Source organism: Aotus nancymaae, unplaced genomic scaffold (genome assembly GCF_030222135.1).
Source record: "Aotus nancymaae isolate 86718 unplaced genomic scaffold, 86718_ANA_hifiasm-v0.15.2.pri h1tg000006l, whole genome shotgun sequence".
NCBI lineage: Eukaryota > Metazoa > Chordata > Mammalia > Primates > Aotidae > Aotus > Aotus nancymaae.
The window spans coordinates 39,190,326-39,206,713 of NW_026988417.1; the positions used below are offsets into that span (position 1 = coordinate 39,190,326).

The window sequence follows — 16,388 nt, forward strand, 5'->3', positions numbered from 1 at the left end:
CTTCCTTGTCATAGGGACCAAATCTCTACCTTCCACAGCTAACCCAGAGCCATGAACCATATTTAATGTTGAGCAGTGCAAAGGTTGGATTTCTTCACACTCTTTCTCCTCCTTTAAGGCAGCCACCCTGACTGCTTTCATGGACTTGATACTGTGTTCTATCCTCTGGACCCAGGCATTTCCCGCTCCCTTCCCCCTGCTCATCTGCCAAACTCCTCCTCTTCCTGTAGGTCTCTGGCTCAAGCCTGGGTGTGTGCTCCCTCCCATAAAACAGTCCTATCATGCCTGAGAGTTTCCAGAAGCCAAAGGGTCAATTTTATTGACTTATTTCTCTGGCGAATCTGCATAGTTGGCACTCCAGCAATGAATGTTGATGGAATAAATATGTGAATAAAAGAATAAAAAATTTCAGTGAATGAAATTTTTAAGTTAAAAAAAAGAATAAAAGGATTTAAAATGGAAAGGTGGCCAGACGCAGTGGCTCATGCCTATAAGGAGGCTGAGGCAGGTGGATCACCTGAGGTCAGGAGTTTGAGACCATCCTGGCCAACATGGTGAAATGCTGTCTCTACTGAAAATACAAAAAAATTAGCCGGACATGGTGGCACATGCCTGTAATCCCAGCTACTTGGGAGTCTGAGGCTGGAGAATCTCTTGAACCTGAGAGGTGAAGGTTGCAGAGAATGCTCCATTGCACTGCAGCCTGTGCGACTGAGCGAGACTCCATCATCTCAAAAAAAAAAAAAAAAAAAAAAAGACTTGATAGAATTAACAAAGAGGAATGAAGTCACTAGAGTTTAAAAAGGAGATGGGAAAGGAAGTAACTTTCTAGAAGAGTGCCAACAATGTACTAGGCTTTTTCAGATTAACTCATCTCATTTTTATAATAACCTTATGAGGTCAGGATTATTATCCCTTTTTTACCAGTTAAGAAACTGGTGCTCAGAGAGATAAGGCGTCTTTTTCAAGGTCTCATGACTTGCAAGTAGCAAGGCTGAGGTTTCACCTCTAGGCATTCTGACCACAAACCCAGCCTATTTTAGTAGGCCATAGCACTTTCTCATACAGGTAAGCATTTGGGTAATCACATTTCCTCTCCCAAGTTTATTGGCATGAAGAGTTAGAAACAGGAATGCTGGAGGCCAGGTGCAGTGACTCACGCCTATAATCCCAGCACTTTGGGAGGCCAAGGCAGGCAGATCACAAGATCAGGAGTTCGAGACCATCCTGACCAACATTGTGAAACCCCATCTCCACTAAAAGAAAAAAAAAAAAAAAAAAATTAACTAGACGTGGTGGCGTACACCTGTAATCCCAGCTACTCAGGAGGCTGAGGTAGGAAAATTGCTTGAACCCAGGAGGTGGAGGTTGCAGTGAGCCGAGATCGTGTCATTGCACTCCAGCCTGGGCAATAGAGCGAGACTTCCATCTCAAAGGAAAAAAAAAAAAAAGAGAGAAACAGGAATGCTGGGCACTAATAAATGAAAAGAGAAGACAGGAAAAAAAGCTGTGTTTAGTCCAATAGCTTAGACCTTGGAACTGAAGCAAAACATTTTGTGGATGTCTCCTGAGTCTCTTTCTGTATTTAAACCTAATCCTCCCTTTGACGTGAGGGTTCAGAAATGGTGGATGTGTCAAGAAAAAGGTAGGATAAGGTAAGTACGTCTGTGTCATCCTACTCAGTAGTTTTGTAAAAAGCTGAAGATGGATTTTTTTTAGGGTCATGGTGTCAAAACATCATTTCATCAAAACAGCTATGCCAAAATGTCACACTTCCTGTGACTTAAAAAATCAAATCCAAACAAAACAAAAAAATAACTCAAATACAAAGCTTTAGTGCCCAGAAGGCTTTATAATAAAGAAATCATATAAAAATTGGATATACAAGAAAAATCAGATCATGTTTTCTAACTCTTTCAATTAAGTGCTTTGTATGTTGTCATGACGGATATTTTTGGAATTTAAAAAACACGGGGGCATTTAGAACCTGAGACAAGGAGTCTTGAGAGTAATTTTTTTTTTTTTTTGAGACAAAGTCTCACTCTGTCACCCAGGCTGGACCGCAACCCCTGCCCTCCCAACCCCAACCCCTCCTTCCCGGGTTCAAGCGATTTTCCTGCCTCATCCTCCTGAGCAGCTGGGACTACAGGTGCCACCACCACGCCCAGCTAATTTTTGTATTTTTAGTAGAGATGGGGTTTCACCATACTGGTCTTGAACTACTGACCGCCTTGGCCTCCCAAAATGCTGGGATTACAGGCATGAGCCACGGCACTTGGCCCTGAGTATAGATTTGAGTCCCATTCTTACCGGCTGGGTGACCTTGACCTGTCACATATCTGTATCTGCCCTGCCTACTCCACTGAGTTCCTGTGAGGTCCACCTGAGGTTATGGAAGCCTAAGAGCCCAGTGAATCACATGATCATAGCCATTATCCTCATTTGACACACTATTGGCCTCCTTATTTTGATTGTGAATTCTTTTTCTAAAGAGATCAATCTAACCTGAATGTGATTCTGCAACTTGAAGGACTTCTGTAATTATTTCCCAGAACAAGTAGATCAGCAGATCTTGTTGCCCCTAAAAACACTGCCTAATAAGCTGTCATCTTGGGAAGTTTCCCAGTCTGTTCTGCCTCTAAAAAGGCCTTTATCTATTTAAGAGGAAGCAGGAAGTTAGAATTCCAAGAAATGCAAGTTGGGAGGCCACAGCCCAGGTTCAAAGTTAAGAAGGTAAAACTCTTAATCACTGGCAAATCCAAGTGGAACAATTTTTAGACTTTATTCTATTGACAATCTACCATCTTCTCTCCTGTCATTTGATTGGCTTTGATGACAGATACTGTCTGAAGTTACTGATGATCTCTGGAGAAAAGGAAAGTTTCCTGCTAACCTCGCTATGCACTGTGAAAAGGAGAAACAAAGTTTTGGTTTCAAATGCAATGACCAACACCAAGGTCATCCCAGCACTTTCATGAGACCATCAAAAAACTCAATGTACATCAACTCTCTCTCTTTACAAGCCTTTGGGATTATAAACAACCTTTGGTACTGAGGGTGGTGACAGGCTTTGCTACATCCTATTCTGATCCAGATTTGAGTATTATTTGAGTGTTCAATCTCTTACCATCTCCTATCACCTGAGCCAAAGTTTGAGGATACTCATAATTCACAATTCAGCTATGTAACCCATCTTTTTTTTTTTAAGATAGAGTTTTGGCCGGGCGCAGTGGCTCACACCTTTAATCCCAGCACTTTGGGAGGCCAAGTGGGTGGATTACCTGAGGTCGGGAGGTCGAGACCAGCCAACATGAAGAAACCCGCCTCTATTAAAAAAAAGAGAGAGAGACAGAGTTTTGCTCCTGTTGCCCAGGCTGGAGTGCAAAGGCACGATCTCGACCCACTGCAACCTGTGCTTCCTGGGTTCAAGCGATTCTCCTGCTTCAGCCTCTCGAGTAGCTAGCTGGGACTACAGGTATGCACTACTATGCCCGGTTAATTTTTTTTGTATTTTTAATAGAGATGGGGTTTCACCATGTTGGCCAGACTGGTCTCAAACTCCTGACCTCAGGTGATTCACCCAGCTTGGCCTCCCAAAGTGCTGGGATTACAGGCATGAGCCACCACACCTGGTCTATGTAACCCATCTTCAATGGTTACCCCAAGACAAACACATGACTGTAACTTGCTGATTTCTCCAATGGAAAATATCAAATTAGCCAATCCTTCCTATGCTATTAGGGTTTCCCTAATATTTTTAGAAAAAATAAATCAGTATAAAGAAAACACAATTAAGGTTTTGCATTTGCTTTAAAGAAAGCTTTATTTACTACATACATCCTAAGAATGTACTGTAAATGGAGCAAGATCTAAATAAAAGCTTTTCAAATATAAAGCAGCTAAAGTTAACTAAACTACTAGCAACGTTTGAAAACAGAACTCTAAACTTTTTTTTTTACATTTATATAGTTTGTTCTTAATCCTAAAAAAAAAAAAAGTTCACATTTCAAGTTATAAACTTACCTCAGTAGTGTACATGAAATGGTTTTGAAACAATAGGAACAGATAAGTCCCAGGTAGGAGGCTCACTGATACTTAACTGGCTGTGTCACCAACATTTGTTTTTAAGGGAGTTTGGTGGCTGCCATGTTAAGGCATCATTGTTTTTTAATTTTCTTTCATTCTTTTCTTTTCTTCTTCTTCTTCTTTTTTTTTTTTTTTTGCAAATAATTTACAGGCATATGTAAAATACAGTAAGAATACTGGGTCAGAGTTTCATCCAGTGATCCTCTGTGACAATCCTTCACTAGAAGGAGAGTACTTTTTTTTGCACAAAGGATGAGGATCTGATCTGAATTACATTTTGTTGAGTCACTCATTCCAACTGATTTGAGTTTGAATGCAGCTTGCGGGGTACATCATCAGGAACATTGCACAATTACTTTATGTCATTTGAGAATGATGGAAAGGAATGTTAGGAATATTTAAAGGCCTCAGCAGGCACTCAATAATTTTATAGAATAGTTAAATAAATATTGCTTATATATAAAAACTCATCTCAAGATGAGGCGGGGGGAAGGCATTTGGGAATCTCTTAATTTAAAACAAAACGAAAGTACTTGCTAAGGGCATGATCCTCTTATTAATCCACAAGAATTCAGCCATCAACAAAAACCCCGTGAGTGGAAAGATTGTACGGATCTCTAACATGACATAAAAATGCAACTGCGTACTTGCTACCTTATTGCACACCTCACTTCCTTGATTGAGCCTTTAAAAAAAAAATTCCAAGTTGATATATTTCCAAAAAAAAGTAGATGACAATCTTAACATTTTACTGTATTTTACATTCACTCTGCTAAACAAAAAGCCTTTAAGCAGGCACAAAACACTGCAACAATACATTAACTTCCTAATAAAACAAACCTTTTTAATAACATTGAAATAAAATGGTTTCATTTGGCATTAAACTACATATCATAAACTTCTGCAACATAAAAGGACTAAAAACAAGCATTAGAAGATATTTACAAACTACCTTTAAACTTCTCCAGGTCTCTCTTCCTCCTCCTGGATGTGTACACCCCAATTCAGTTTGCCCACCAACTGCATGGCAAGAGAAGAGAGGCCCATTTAATAAACATAATGTTTCCAACATCCTTGAGGACCATGGACATTTCTGCATGAAACTTGATAAGGCAACTAGAAGCATCACTTTCTGCTGACAAGAATCTCTGGGGGATCTTGTCTACAATCACATACATTCTTTGTCCCTACGAACTCATACTTCAAAAACGAATAAAAGCATTAGAAATGGCATTAAAATCTTATAATGGGCAATTAAATAGCTATGCAAAGGTGTCTTATGCAACCTGATTAAAACCTGTGCTTACTCTGCTACTGAAAATAGCACACATAGAAGATTATACTTCCCCAACCAAACCAAAAAAAAACATACAACGAAACAACAATCCCCAACAAAACCCAGGAAGAAGTATAAAAGCCACTAGCTCTTCTATCAGAGCTATTCATCAGTCCTAGACTTGCCAGACATTGCGATGGGGCTAGGAATTTGGGGAGGAGGGGAAGAGATGAGAGGTGGGGGTCTTGGGGGCATGTTCAAGGCTAAGGCACATGGAGAATGAGCCCCGGCTAATGGTGGCAGAGGACAGCGTTCCAGTGTTTGGACTCAGGAGTGTGGCAAGTCTTTTCAATGTTGGCTTAAGGAGAGATTGAGTGTTTAATTTCTTTTAAAAAATAGTACCGCCATGGATGACACATGGTGACACCGTCAACCCTTAATGCCAGCAGAAATATAGAGGTTTTCCTCATTTTAAAATTGCACTTTCCAGTATAACCTTTAAAATAATGTTTTATGTAGTATTTTTAAGCACTACTGTTTGTATCTTTAAATATTGAATCTATTTTTCAAAATAGTTCCCTAGCTGCTCAAGTGTGCTTTTTCAATATATAGTTGATATATTATTGAAGGTACTACAAAATAGAAATCTCTGGAGTGCAGAAGTTAAGAAAATAACCTTCATACTGAAAATATATCCTTAAAACAACAACAACAACAACAACAACAAAAACCTGTATACAAATGTGGTACAGCATACAAATTTTTAAAAGATGCTATGAAGGCACGAGCCAGGCGAGTCTTTTGGAAATGTATGAACGCAGGCCTGCTAAGTTGAAAATAGTCTTAAAAAACTAGTGAAAACTTCATATATATAAAATATTTCGGGAATACATCTGAACATTCTTCACTTTCAGGTTGCATGTGCTAATCCAACACGTTCCTTCTTCATAAATAGTCAAGCGTTCCTTCAGTGGCGTTTGTGTGTCTTCACTCTGGTCACCAGCCTTAGTATGTCTGGTAGACGTCGGGAATGGGGACCTGAATGGCAGCAGCGGGGAAGGCCTGAGGTATGTAGCCTGCATATCCTCCATACACCGCGGCTGCAGCTGCCGCGTTCTTCTGTAGTGTGGCGATCGTGGCTGTGGCCGGAGCAGCAAATGGCACGTAACTGGCCCCGTAGATCCCGGCAGTGGGAATTCTCTGAACATTTGGAGCCACCGTGTATACTGGAGTTATTGGGCGGCCCTGAGAAGAGACAAAAAGGAGCATTCCTGAACACGTGTAGGTACCTGTCATGCATTCATTCAACAAGCATCTCCCAGGGGTTGGGAGTACAAAGATGTGATAGCAAGGGAAAGGAAGGCAGAGGGGCCGGCAAATAACAATTATTGTAAGGAAGTGGGATGGGAGCCATTGAAGAGGTCGGGTGGAGCTGCATCCTCAAAGTCGGCAATGCGACCTTGTGAAAGTGAGAGGCCTGGAAGGCTGAGGGAAAGTTAAAATACAGTTGTCCCTCAGTATCTTCATGGGGGATTGGCTCTAGGACCTCCGTGGATACCAAAATCCTCAGATGCTCAAGTCCCTGAGAGAAAATGGCATATTTGTATTTAACCTATGCATATCATCCTGTATACTGTAAAAATATATTTTTTTCATAGAGACAAGGTCTCACTATGTTGCTCAGGGCTGGTCTCAAACTCCTGGCCTCAAGCAATCCTCCTGTCTCAGCCTCCCAAAGAGTTAGGATTATAAGCATGAGCCACCACACCTGGGCTCTCCCATATACTTTAAAATCGTCTCTAGAGTACTTAGAATACTTAATACGATGCAAATGTTATATAAATAGTTGTTATATTGTATTTTAACGTTTGTATTATTTTTTATTGTTGTATCGTTATTTTTTATTGTCTTTATTTTTTCAAGCCATGGTTGGTTGAATCCAGATGCAGAACCTGTGAATAAGGAGGACATTCTTTGTACTGTATTCTGGAATTTTCTACCCACCATTTCACTCAATCAGTCTATGCCCCAGAGTAAGCTAGAGAAGGCAGCTGAGAATCTACCATCCAAGCAGTTGATTTCACAGTCATTAAAAATCCATATTTTTCCTTAAACATGGCCCCTAGATACATGCCAGCTGCCTCAATTCATACTTACTGAAGGAACATGATCTGTCTCAAAAAGAGGAGAACAGACTGGTCAACTTAATGAAACCAAATATACTGATCTCGAAAGGGCAAGTTTCTTAAGCTGTGACCTTAAATAAGTGACCATATACAATTTTCAGCCAATGTGATGGTTTCCATCATCGCCCACCTAAGAGATGACACCATTGTGTCTACAAATTTTTGTAGAAACTTAGAGAAAGAATCAACTAATGGGGAAGTTGGAGAAAATGTCCCAGCAGCGGGGATATTTGAGTTGGGTTTTGAAGGAGAAGGAGCAGTTTCCAAACGAGGAGGAAGTGAGGGAGGACAAGTTAAGTAAAGCTGCCTAACCTGTTGACGGCCTCCACTGGCTCTAGAAAAGCCCCTGCTACTTCCTTCTGTCTACTTGAAAGTGCAACATAAGATGTTTTTAGAACAAACAGGAGTACGAATGGGAAGACTGTGGTTCAGTATTTCCCAAAGTGTTTGCCAGGGAACAAGTTCTGTGAGATGCTTCATTGAAAAAGGATTTTGGATAAAATAAAACATTCATTTAACAAAATATTTGTTGCACCTCTTGATCCACAGAATGCCTTGTAGGAAATGCTGGTATGGTCTCCCTACATCTTTTTTTATTTTTTAATTTATTTTTATTTTTATTTTTTTAAAGATGGGGTTTCACCATGATGGCCAGGCTGGTCTTGAACTCCTGACCTCAGGTGATCCACCCACCTTGGCCTCCCAAAGTGCTAGGATTACAGGCGTGAGCCACCGTGCCCGGCCCCCTATATCTTAATACATCGTCAAAATAAACAATTCAGCATATATGAAATGGTGAATTAAAATAATTATTTCTCCCTGGATTTTTATAAAGGAATTAGCTCTAATTTCTCTTACAAAATTTGCAAATCAGAGCCACAAAATTGGGCTCCAAGGAACTTCTAGCCTAAGAGTACTGTTTTCAACTATAATCAAATAGTAATTATAATAATTTTAATTTATAATTATAATTATAACAATTAATAACAACTCTGAGGCTGAGTGAGGTGGCTCATGCCTATAATCCCAGCACTTTGGGAGGCTGAGGCGGGAGTATGGTTTGAGGCCAGGAGTTCGAGACCAGCCTGGGCAACATAGCGAAACCTCGTTTCTGCAAAAGATACAAAACTTAGCCAGGCACGGTGGTGCAAACTCCTGTAGTTCCAGCTACTCAGGAGACTGAGGCATGAGGATCACCTGAATCTGGAAATTCAAGGCTGCAGTGAGCCAAGATCACACCATGGCACTCCAGGCTGCGCAATGGAAGTGAGACCCTGTCACAAACAAACAAACCCCCAAACTCAGAGACTACTGTCTGCCAGACACTATTCTAAGTGCCTTATTTGTATGACAGTATTGAATCATCACACAGTAGAGTTGGTTCTCTGATTATATGGAGTTGTGTGGATGTGTTAAATGACCTGCAGAAAGTGACACAGCTGTTAACCAAGGCAATGTGTGACTCTGGCGCCTGCACTTTTAGTCCCATGTTAAGTTGCTTTCTACAACACCCAACGAGTGTCTCATCTGTGGCTTTTTACAGCCAGGGAGAGGAGCTCCAGAACTGGAAAGACAGTGGTTCACAGCAAGACACAAGCCATCTTTTCCACGCGTGTGGACGTAGATTGAATAACCAGTGCAAAAAGGGAGGAAATCGCAGGGAAGGTGACACGTGAGAGAAACCTTTCCATGTGCTATAGGCCAGCCCAACCCCTGGGTTCAGGCTGCTCACTCCGACAAGTTACGCACATGAACGTTCACTGGCTCACAGCCTGGAATCAAGAGTAGCTCCCCAAACCCATGGCTTCTCTTTCCATTCCTGTGATGTCCCTTTTATGATGGCATTCACCACACTATCAGGACAGAGCATACACAGATCAGGCATCTGATCTCCCAATCCCGATTCTACTCTTGGCCAGCAATTCTATCACCTTGCTGGGCCTTCATTTTCTTATGTGTAAAATGAGAATATATGGGAAAGCACTTGGCTTTGCTCTCCATGGTTTCAGTTACCCGTGGTCAACTGAAGTCTGAAAATATTCAACTGAAAATTTCAGAAACAAACAATTCATAAGTTTTAAATTGTGCACCTTTCTGAGGAGTAGCTCCATGAAATCTCATGCCATCCCTCTCTGTCCTGACCAGGACGCCAGTCATCCCTTTGTCCAGGAAAACCACAATGTCTATGCTCCATGCCCATCCCACTTAGTAGCCATCTGGGTTATCAGACTGACTGTCAAGGAACCCTTATTTTACTTAATATCAGCCCCAAAGTGCAAGAGTAGTGATGTTGGCAATTTGGATATGACAAAGAGGAGCACTAGGGGCCTTCCTCTCAGTGCAAAGGGGAAAGTTCTCTACTTAGTAAGGGAAGAAAAAAATCCTATGCTGAGGTTGCTAAGCTACAGTAAGAAAGAAATTTTCTATTTGTGAAACTGTAAAGAAGGAAAGTCGTGCATAGTCTATTATGGGTTTGGTAATATCTGTTTTTCAGGCATCCACTGGGGGTTTTGGAATGTATCCCCCATGGATAAGCGGGGACCACTATACAATTGCATTAATACAGCATAGCAAAGAGCAAGAATAAAGAAAAATGCAATGGTGGTAGTGGGAGAAACATTAACTTATCTTTAAAAAGTCCCTCTAGCAGGAGAATTGCTTGAACCCTGGAGGCAGAGGTTGCAGTGAGCCAAGATCACACCACTGCACTCCAGTCTGGATGACAGTGCAAGACTCCATTTTAAAAAAAAAGAAAAAAGAAAAAAAAGTGCCTCTAATTCAGGTGAAGAGTCTCTGCAGTCTTCACTGGAGGAATGGTTATCCTTGCTCTATCTATACCAAGAGGTGTTGTTAAGACTGAGAACACCATGAGAAGTTTGAAAAACTGATAAAGTCTATACCAGCAAATATTTATTTATCGCTTGCAAAAACTTCATGAAATTTTGGATATAAAATGGCTCAACAGGAACACCCCCCAGCAACCACAAGGTAGGGGAGGATGATCAAAGGGGCTGCTTAAGTAGGTCCTGAAAGCCATCAGTTTCCGGCGTGGCTCCCACTCAGAAAGGTGTTCTTCCTTCCACTCAGTGGTGCTTAACACGCTCCTTCCTCTGCTGCAGTTTGGCAGAGAATTCAAGAGGTGGAGGGCTGAACAGGTCAGAGAGACCAGGTTGAAAGATTTCAGACGAAGACACAGAGTACTTAGATGAAGAGAGACATCCAGTCACCATACATCCAAAGAAGCCAGTCTCAGGTTAAAAAGTAGCTCCCAGGCACTCTGCAGAATGTGGAGGAGGAAAAAGTCTCCAAAGGAATCATTGCATAATGATTGTACTTTGAGCAAATTCATAAGCAAAGACTGCAAATAAGGACCCTGATGGCAACAGCCAGTGCAGACTGATAGGAGACAGAAATAGTCATGAAATCGTCAGAACATGATTATGGTGCCTGGAATTTGGACCTGACCAGAACTCACAGTACACATCAAAGACAAATGTTCATGAATTTCTTAGTAAAGAAGAATTAGAAATTATTAGAATTCCAGTAAGTATTGCTGCTAAGTTATTGCAAATATTTATCATCGGTCCACAAGTATTATAATTACACTTAGTTGTCATTCTACAGTGTGAGTCATTTACAACCAATTCTTCTTTTTGTCTTTCAGAGATCCCAAGTTAAAGAATAATGACATACTGAAAGATAAATAAAACTTCAGTTAGTCTGCCCTTTCTGAATAATGCAGTCAAGACTAGAACTCCAGCCCAGTTTGACTGAATTGGAATCTTCAGGGCTTAGAATCTCAGAATCTCTGTTTTTAAAAAAATGTAGGTGATGGCTTATGCCTGTAATCCCAGCACTTTTGGAGGTTGAGGTGGGAGGATCGCCTGAGCCGAGGAGTTCAACACCAGCTTGGGCAACATAGCAAGATTTTATCTCTACAAATAAAAAGTTAGCCTGCCATGGTGGTGTGTGTCTGTGGTCCCAACTACTTGGGAGGCTGAGGTGGGAGGATTGCTTGAGCCGGTGGGGTTGGGGTTGCAGTGAGCTGTGCAGTCCAGCCTGGGTGACAGAGTGAGACTCTGTCTCAAAAAAATAAAAAATAAAAAATAAAAAAAAAAGCCCTGGATAATTCTTATTCATTTGGATGAGGGGGATCTTGGGCCTGAGTATTTGTGATTGGTATTCATGATTCACTGCCTCACAGAGAATAGCTTTAACAAGATTTTCTTCTGTTCAATGGATGTACTCCCTACGTCCTATGAGGTGAAGATAAAATAAACAAGACACAGCCTTTGGTCTGGAGGAGCTTCATTTTCATTGGGAGATAGAACATACTGGCAGCCATAGGCCAAGTAATGATGTAGTAATGAGGAGTACAGGAGAGAAAATTTCTTAGAAGGTGGATGGGGAAGATTCTGTGGAAGAGATGAGAATAAAGAAACCACAGATACACTATGAACAAAGGTGGGAAGGAGGCCAACACGGTAACATGAGTTTGGGAAGAGACAGCAGAACAGTGAGAGAGATGGTTGAAGGAGAGGATTAAGGGCATATTTTTTTTTTTTTTTTTTTTTTAAGGGCATATTTTGTAAAAAAAAATTTTTTTGAGACAGGGTCTCATTCTGTTGCCCAGGCTGGAGTGCAGTGGTGCAATCACAGCTCACTGCAGCCTTGACTTCAAGGGCTCAAGTGGTCCTCCTGCCTCAGCCTCCCCAGTAGCTGGGACTAGAGGCATATGCCACCATGCCAGGCTAATTAAAAGAAAAAAATTGAGAGACAGTGTCTCACCATGTTGCCCAGGCTGGTCTTGATCTCCTGGCCTCAAGTGATCCTCCCACCTTGGCCCCACTATGTGTTGGGATTACAGGAATGAGCCAATGTACCCAGCATAAGATTTCACATAGCTATACAGTTGTTCTTTCTCTCTCTCTCTCCCCTTCTTTCTACACACAAGTGCGCGCGCACACACACAGACACACGCAGGGGTTAATGTTTTTTAAACATCTCATTGAGCTGCAGTTTGAAATGTGAAGATACGAAATTGCTCTCTGGACTTTGTGTGTCAGTTCTTTAACAACATGAGTGAAAAATTATCCAGTGCTGTTAAAAAAAAAATGTACAAGGCTGGGCACCGTGGCTCACGCCTATAATCCCAGCACTTTGGGAGGCTCAGGAAGGAGGATCATGAAGTCAGGAGATCGAGACCATCCTGGCTAACTGGTGAAACCCCATCTTACTAAAAATACAAAAAATTAACCGAGTGTGGTGGCATGCGCCTGTAGTCCCAGCTACTCGGGAGGCTGAGGCAGGAGACTTGCTTGAATCTGGAAGGTGGAGGTTGCAGTGAGCTGAGATTGCGCCAGTGCACTCTAGCCTGGGCAAGAGAGCAAGACTCTGTCTCAAAAGCAAACAAAAAAAAAGTACCATGACACTATGAAAAATGACACATGCCATTTTTGCATATTGCTTCCCACCCTTAATACAATCATATTATTAGGGTGGTACAATTAATTAAAATTTTTTTTGTCATAATTCATATTCAAAATGCTTCCTGTCACCCAACCGCATAGCTGTAACAGAGAGCCAGGCACACAGTAAATTCTCAGTGCTGAATACTAAATGAATCCATGAGAAAGAGAGGCTTCACACGCAAATGACAATGACTGCCCCAAGAACTCTACCTGGAAAGGTGGTGGCGTCGACACAGCAGGAATGACAGTGGCGGCAGCGGCAGCAGCGGCGGCGGCGGCAGCGGCAGCACTGGCTGGGTCTGGCTGCACGGCAATGGGGCTGATCATGTGCTCCACTGTGTGGATTTTGCCATCTTCAATCATTTTAGGGGCTGGAGCTGCTGGAAACATGGAATACTGAGCCCCAATGGCAGGGATGGCTACTGCAAGAGAAGCAAGAAGGAAAAACGGGTCACTCACTTTCAGTCGCTGGGGGGGGGGCGGGGGGGGGGGCGGTCCATCACTTGCTCTAAGATATTTTTAACTTTTATTTTTTTAAAAAACTTTTTTTTTGGTCGGGCGCGGTGGCTCACGCCTATAATCCCAGCAGTTTGGGAGGCCGAGACGGGTGGATCACGAGGTCAAGAGATCGAGACCATCCTGGTCAACATGGTGAAACCCCGTCTCTACTAAAAATACAAAAATTAGCTGGGCATGGTGGCGCATGCCTGTAGTCCCAGCTACTCAGGAGGCTGAGGCAGGAGAATTGCCTGAACCCAGGAGGCGGAGGTTGCGGTGAGCCGAGATCACGCTATTGCACTCCAGCCTGGGTAACAAAAGCGAAACTCTGTCTCAAAAAAAAAAAACTTTTAAAATAAAATTTTTATTTATTTATTTATTTTAGAGATGGGGTTTCACCATGTTGGCCAGGATGGTCTCAATATCTTGACCTCGTGATCTGCTTGCCTCAGCCTCCCAAAGTCCTGGGATTACAGGCATGAGCCACCGTGCCAGGCCAAAAAAAAATTTTTTTTGAGACAGGGTCTCACTCTGTTGTCCAGGCTGGAATGCAGTGATGCAATCAAGGTTCACTGCAGCCTTAGTCTCTTGGGCTCAAGCGATCCTCCCACCTCAGCCTCCTGAGTAGCTGGGACTACAGGTGCAGGCCACCTCGCCTAGCTAGTTTTTTTTGTTGTTGTTGTTGTTGTTGTAGAGACAGGGTTTCACCATGTTGCCCAGGCTGGTCTTGAACTTCTGAGGTCAAGCGATCCACCTGCCTTGGCCTCCCAAAGTGCTGGGATTACAGGTGTAAGCCACCGTGCCTGGCCTAAGGTACCTTTTAAAACCACGTTTAGAGGTCACGGGCCTCTTCTTGCTCACTGCTGTTCTCTCAGTACACGCCACGTACCCAGGTGCCTGCTCCCCAAAAGGTAGGGGTGGGAGGTGGCAGGTGGGAGGTAACTTCCCCTGCCTGTCGTGGAAGAGAACCCTAGAGTTAGGCTTCTGTACCAATATTTTCTACTATTTCTACAGAAAAATCACAGTTTGAATCTTATTCTTGATGTCCTACTGAGCAAGAAGGGGCCTCTGACTATGGGAAAATGGCTTAGATGAAGAAGTGAGATCAGAGGCTTGAGGCCTACCGCCTGTGAGAGTCGGGCCCGCCTGTTCCCTCTTACTCACCTCACTCATGACCAGCCCACTGCCTTTTATTCACTTTCACTACTGTTTAAGAAACAGGTGCTGTTGAGAGTTTCATTCTGAGAACTCAGACCTGTGTACATCCTCCCCACCCCATATTTCAGATTTCAACATTACCAATTCAAGGAAAAACACATGGTAAAGAAATAGGACATTCCTCAGTTTCCTCATCTCCACTCAAAGTAGTGAAGCAGTGGAGTGATTGGCTTTTAGTGGGACCTGCCAATTCAAAGAATTTCTTTGAATAAAGTCCAAAATCATGATTTCAACCAGAGATTCAAACAGGTAGCAGCTACTGGATCTGAATGTCGTTACAGTAAGAAGAGATAAAAAGGAAAAGATATTAGCCCTGATGTGTGTGTGTGCGTGTGTGTGTGTGTGTGAGGGGGTGGTGGTGGTATATGTGTTTGTGTGTGTTAAAAGGATAAGCAAAAATATGAAATGTGTACACAAAGAATCTTTCTATTTCTGGTTTTTCTCCAACTGTGGGTACATTTATTCTAATAAAGATAGACTTGATCAAAGGTAAAGAGACAAATGATTGTTAAGCTAAACAATGATGCAGCCATTTGATCAAATATACCTAAAACCTTAACCAAATCTTTTACCTGCCTTTCCAACCATATCTTCCATTTGTCTTGTGCCCAGATACCTCGCCACCACCCTGGTGCCTCTCCTAAAATAAAATGTTCTCATTTTCTGGATGACCAGAAATAGACGCCAACAGATGGGGCCCAGAGAAGGTTGTGAGTTTAAGCTACAAGGGGTTGTATGAAGTAACTGAATTGTTCTGGCCATCAGTCCATAAGAATTTCTACCTCAGGCTCCAGGACACAACTTTACATGGCTAAAGATTATTTAACAGTTCTTTTCTCTTGTTAAACCTTAAGCTATGGTAGCTTGCTAACAGGAGTCCCCTTCTCAATAAGTAGAAATGATAACTCCTATATCCAGGCTCCATTTTATGAAGTTATAGAGCTATAGGATCCGTTTCACTTTGCTCACAATGTCAATGACATTTGTAAGGAAACCTAGTCTAAGGAGTCACTTAACTGCAGAAATTGCAGAATTTTTACACAGGCAAAAAATAAATAAATAAATAAATAAATAAAAATCATTACTAGATGTATCAAAAGAAAGTTCAATTGAGGAAATGCTTTTTAACCCTATGAGACCAATGTGTACTCAATGCACAGACTCCTTGACTCTATTTTAGCTAGGAAAAGAAGTGTATAATCTCAACCAGAAGAAAAATGGGGCAGCTGGGCTCCAGAAAGTTCTTCAGTCTACCCGCACTGAAGCCAGGAGGAGGTCTGGAGGAGAGTCATGCCAATTAACCATGGACTGAACTTTCCATCTGTTTGGATGCTTGTGTGGGGTGCTGTGTGAGTTTATGCCAGACTCACATATGGAGTTAATGTTCTTTGCAGGTTCGGATTGGAAGACTGGCCTCACGTTAGAGGACCATGGGCACTAACGATATGGATAAACAGGTTTGTGGGGCCTGGAGGTGAAAGCAAAGTTCAAGGTCCCTGGCTTGAAATATTTGAGCATCCCTACTCCCAATCTACTGATCCAGCTAGAGGAGGAAATGAATACTGGAAATTAGAAACCAGGGAATTAGCTGCAAAAACTTTCACCGAAGGCCAGGCGAGGTGGCTCATGCCTGTAATCCCATCACTTTGGGAG

The 16,388-nt window shown here is 42.2% G+C and overlaps 1 protein-coding gene across 10 annotated transcripts in view; it reads right to left on the reverse strand.

Moving 5' to 3' along the window:
• Positions 1–3,791: 3,791 nt before the first annotated feature.
• RBM47 (RNA binding motif protein 47) overlaps positions 3,792–16,388 on the reverse strand; it is a 219,258-nt gene continuing 206,661 nt past the window's right edge. For all 10 annotated transcript variants that reach the window (XM_012474972.2, XM_064366558.1, XM_064366550.1 and 7 more), the window contains 2 exons: positions 13,230–13,441; positions 3,792–6,607 (listed from right to left, as the gene is read on the reverse strand). In XM_012474972.2, coding sequence (XP_012330395.1) covers positions 6,368–6,607; positions 13,230–13,441 — 452 coding nt within the window. In that variant the 3' untranslated portion in view covers positions 3,792–6,367. The remainder of the gene's footprint in view (positions 6,608–13,229; positions 13,442–16,388) is intronic.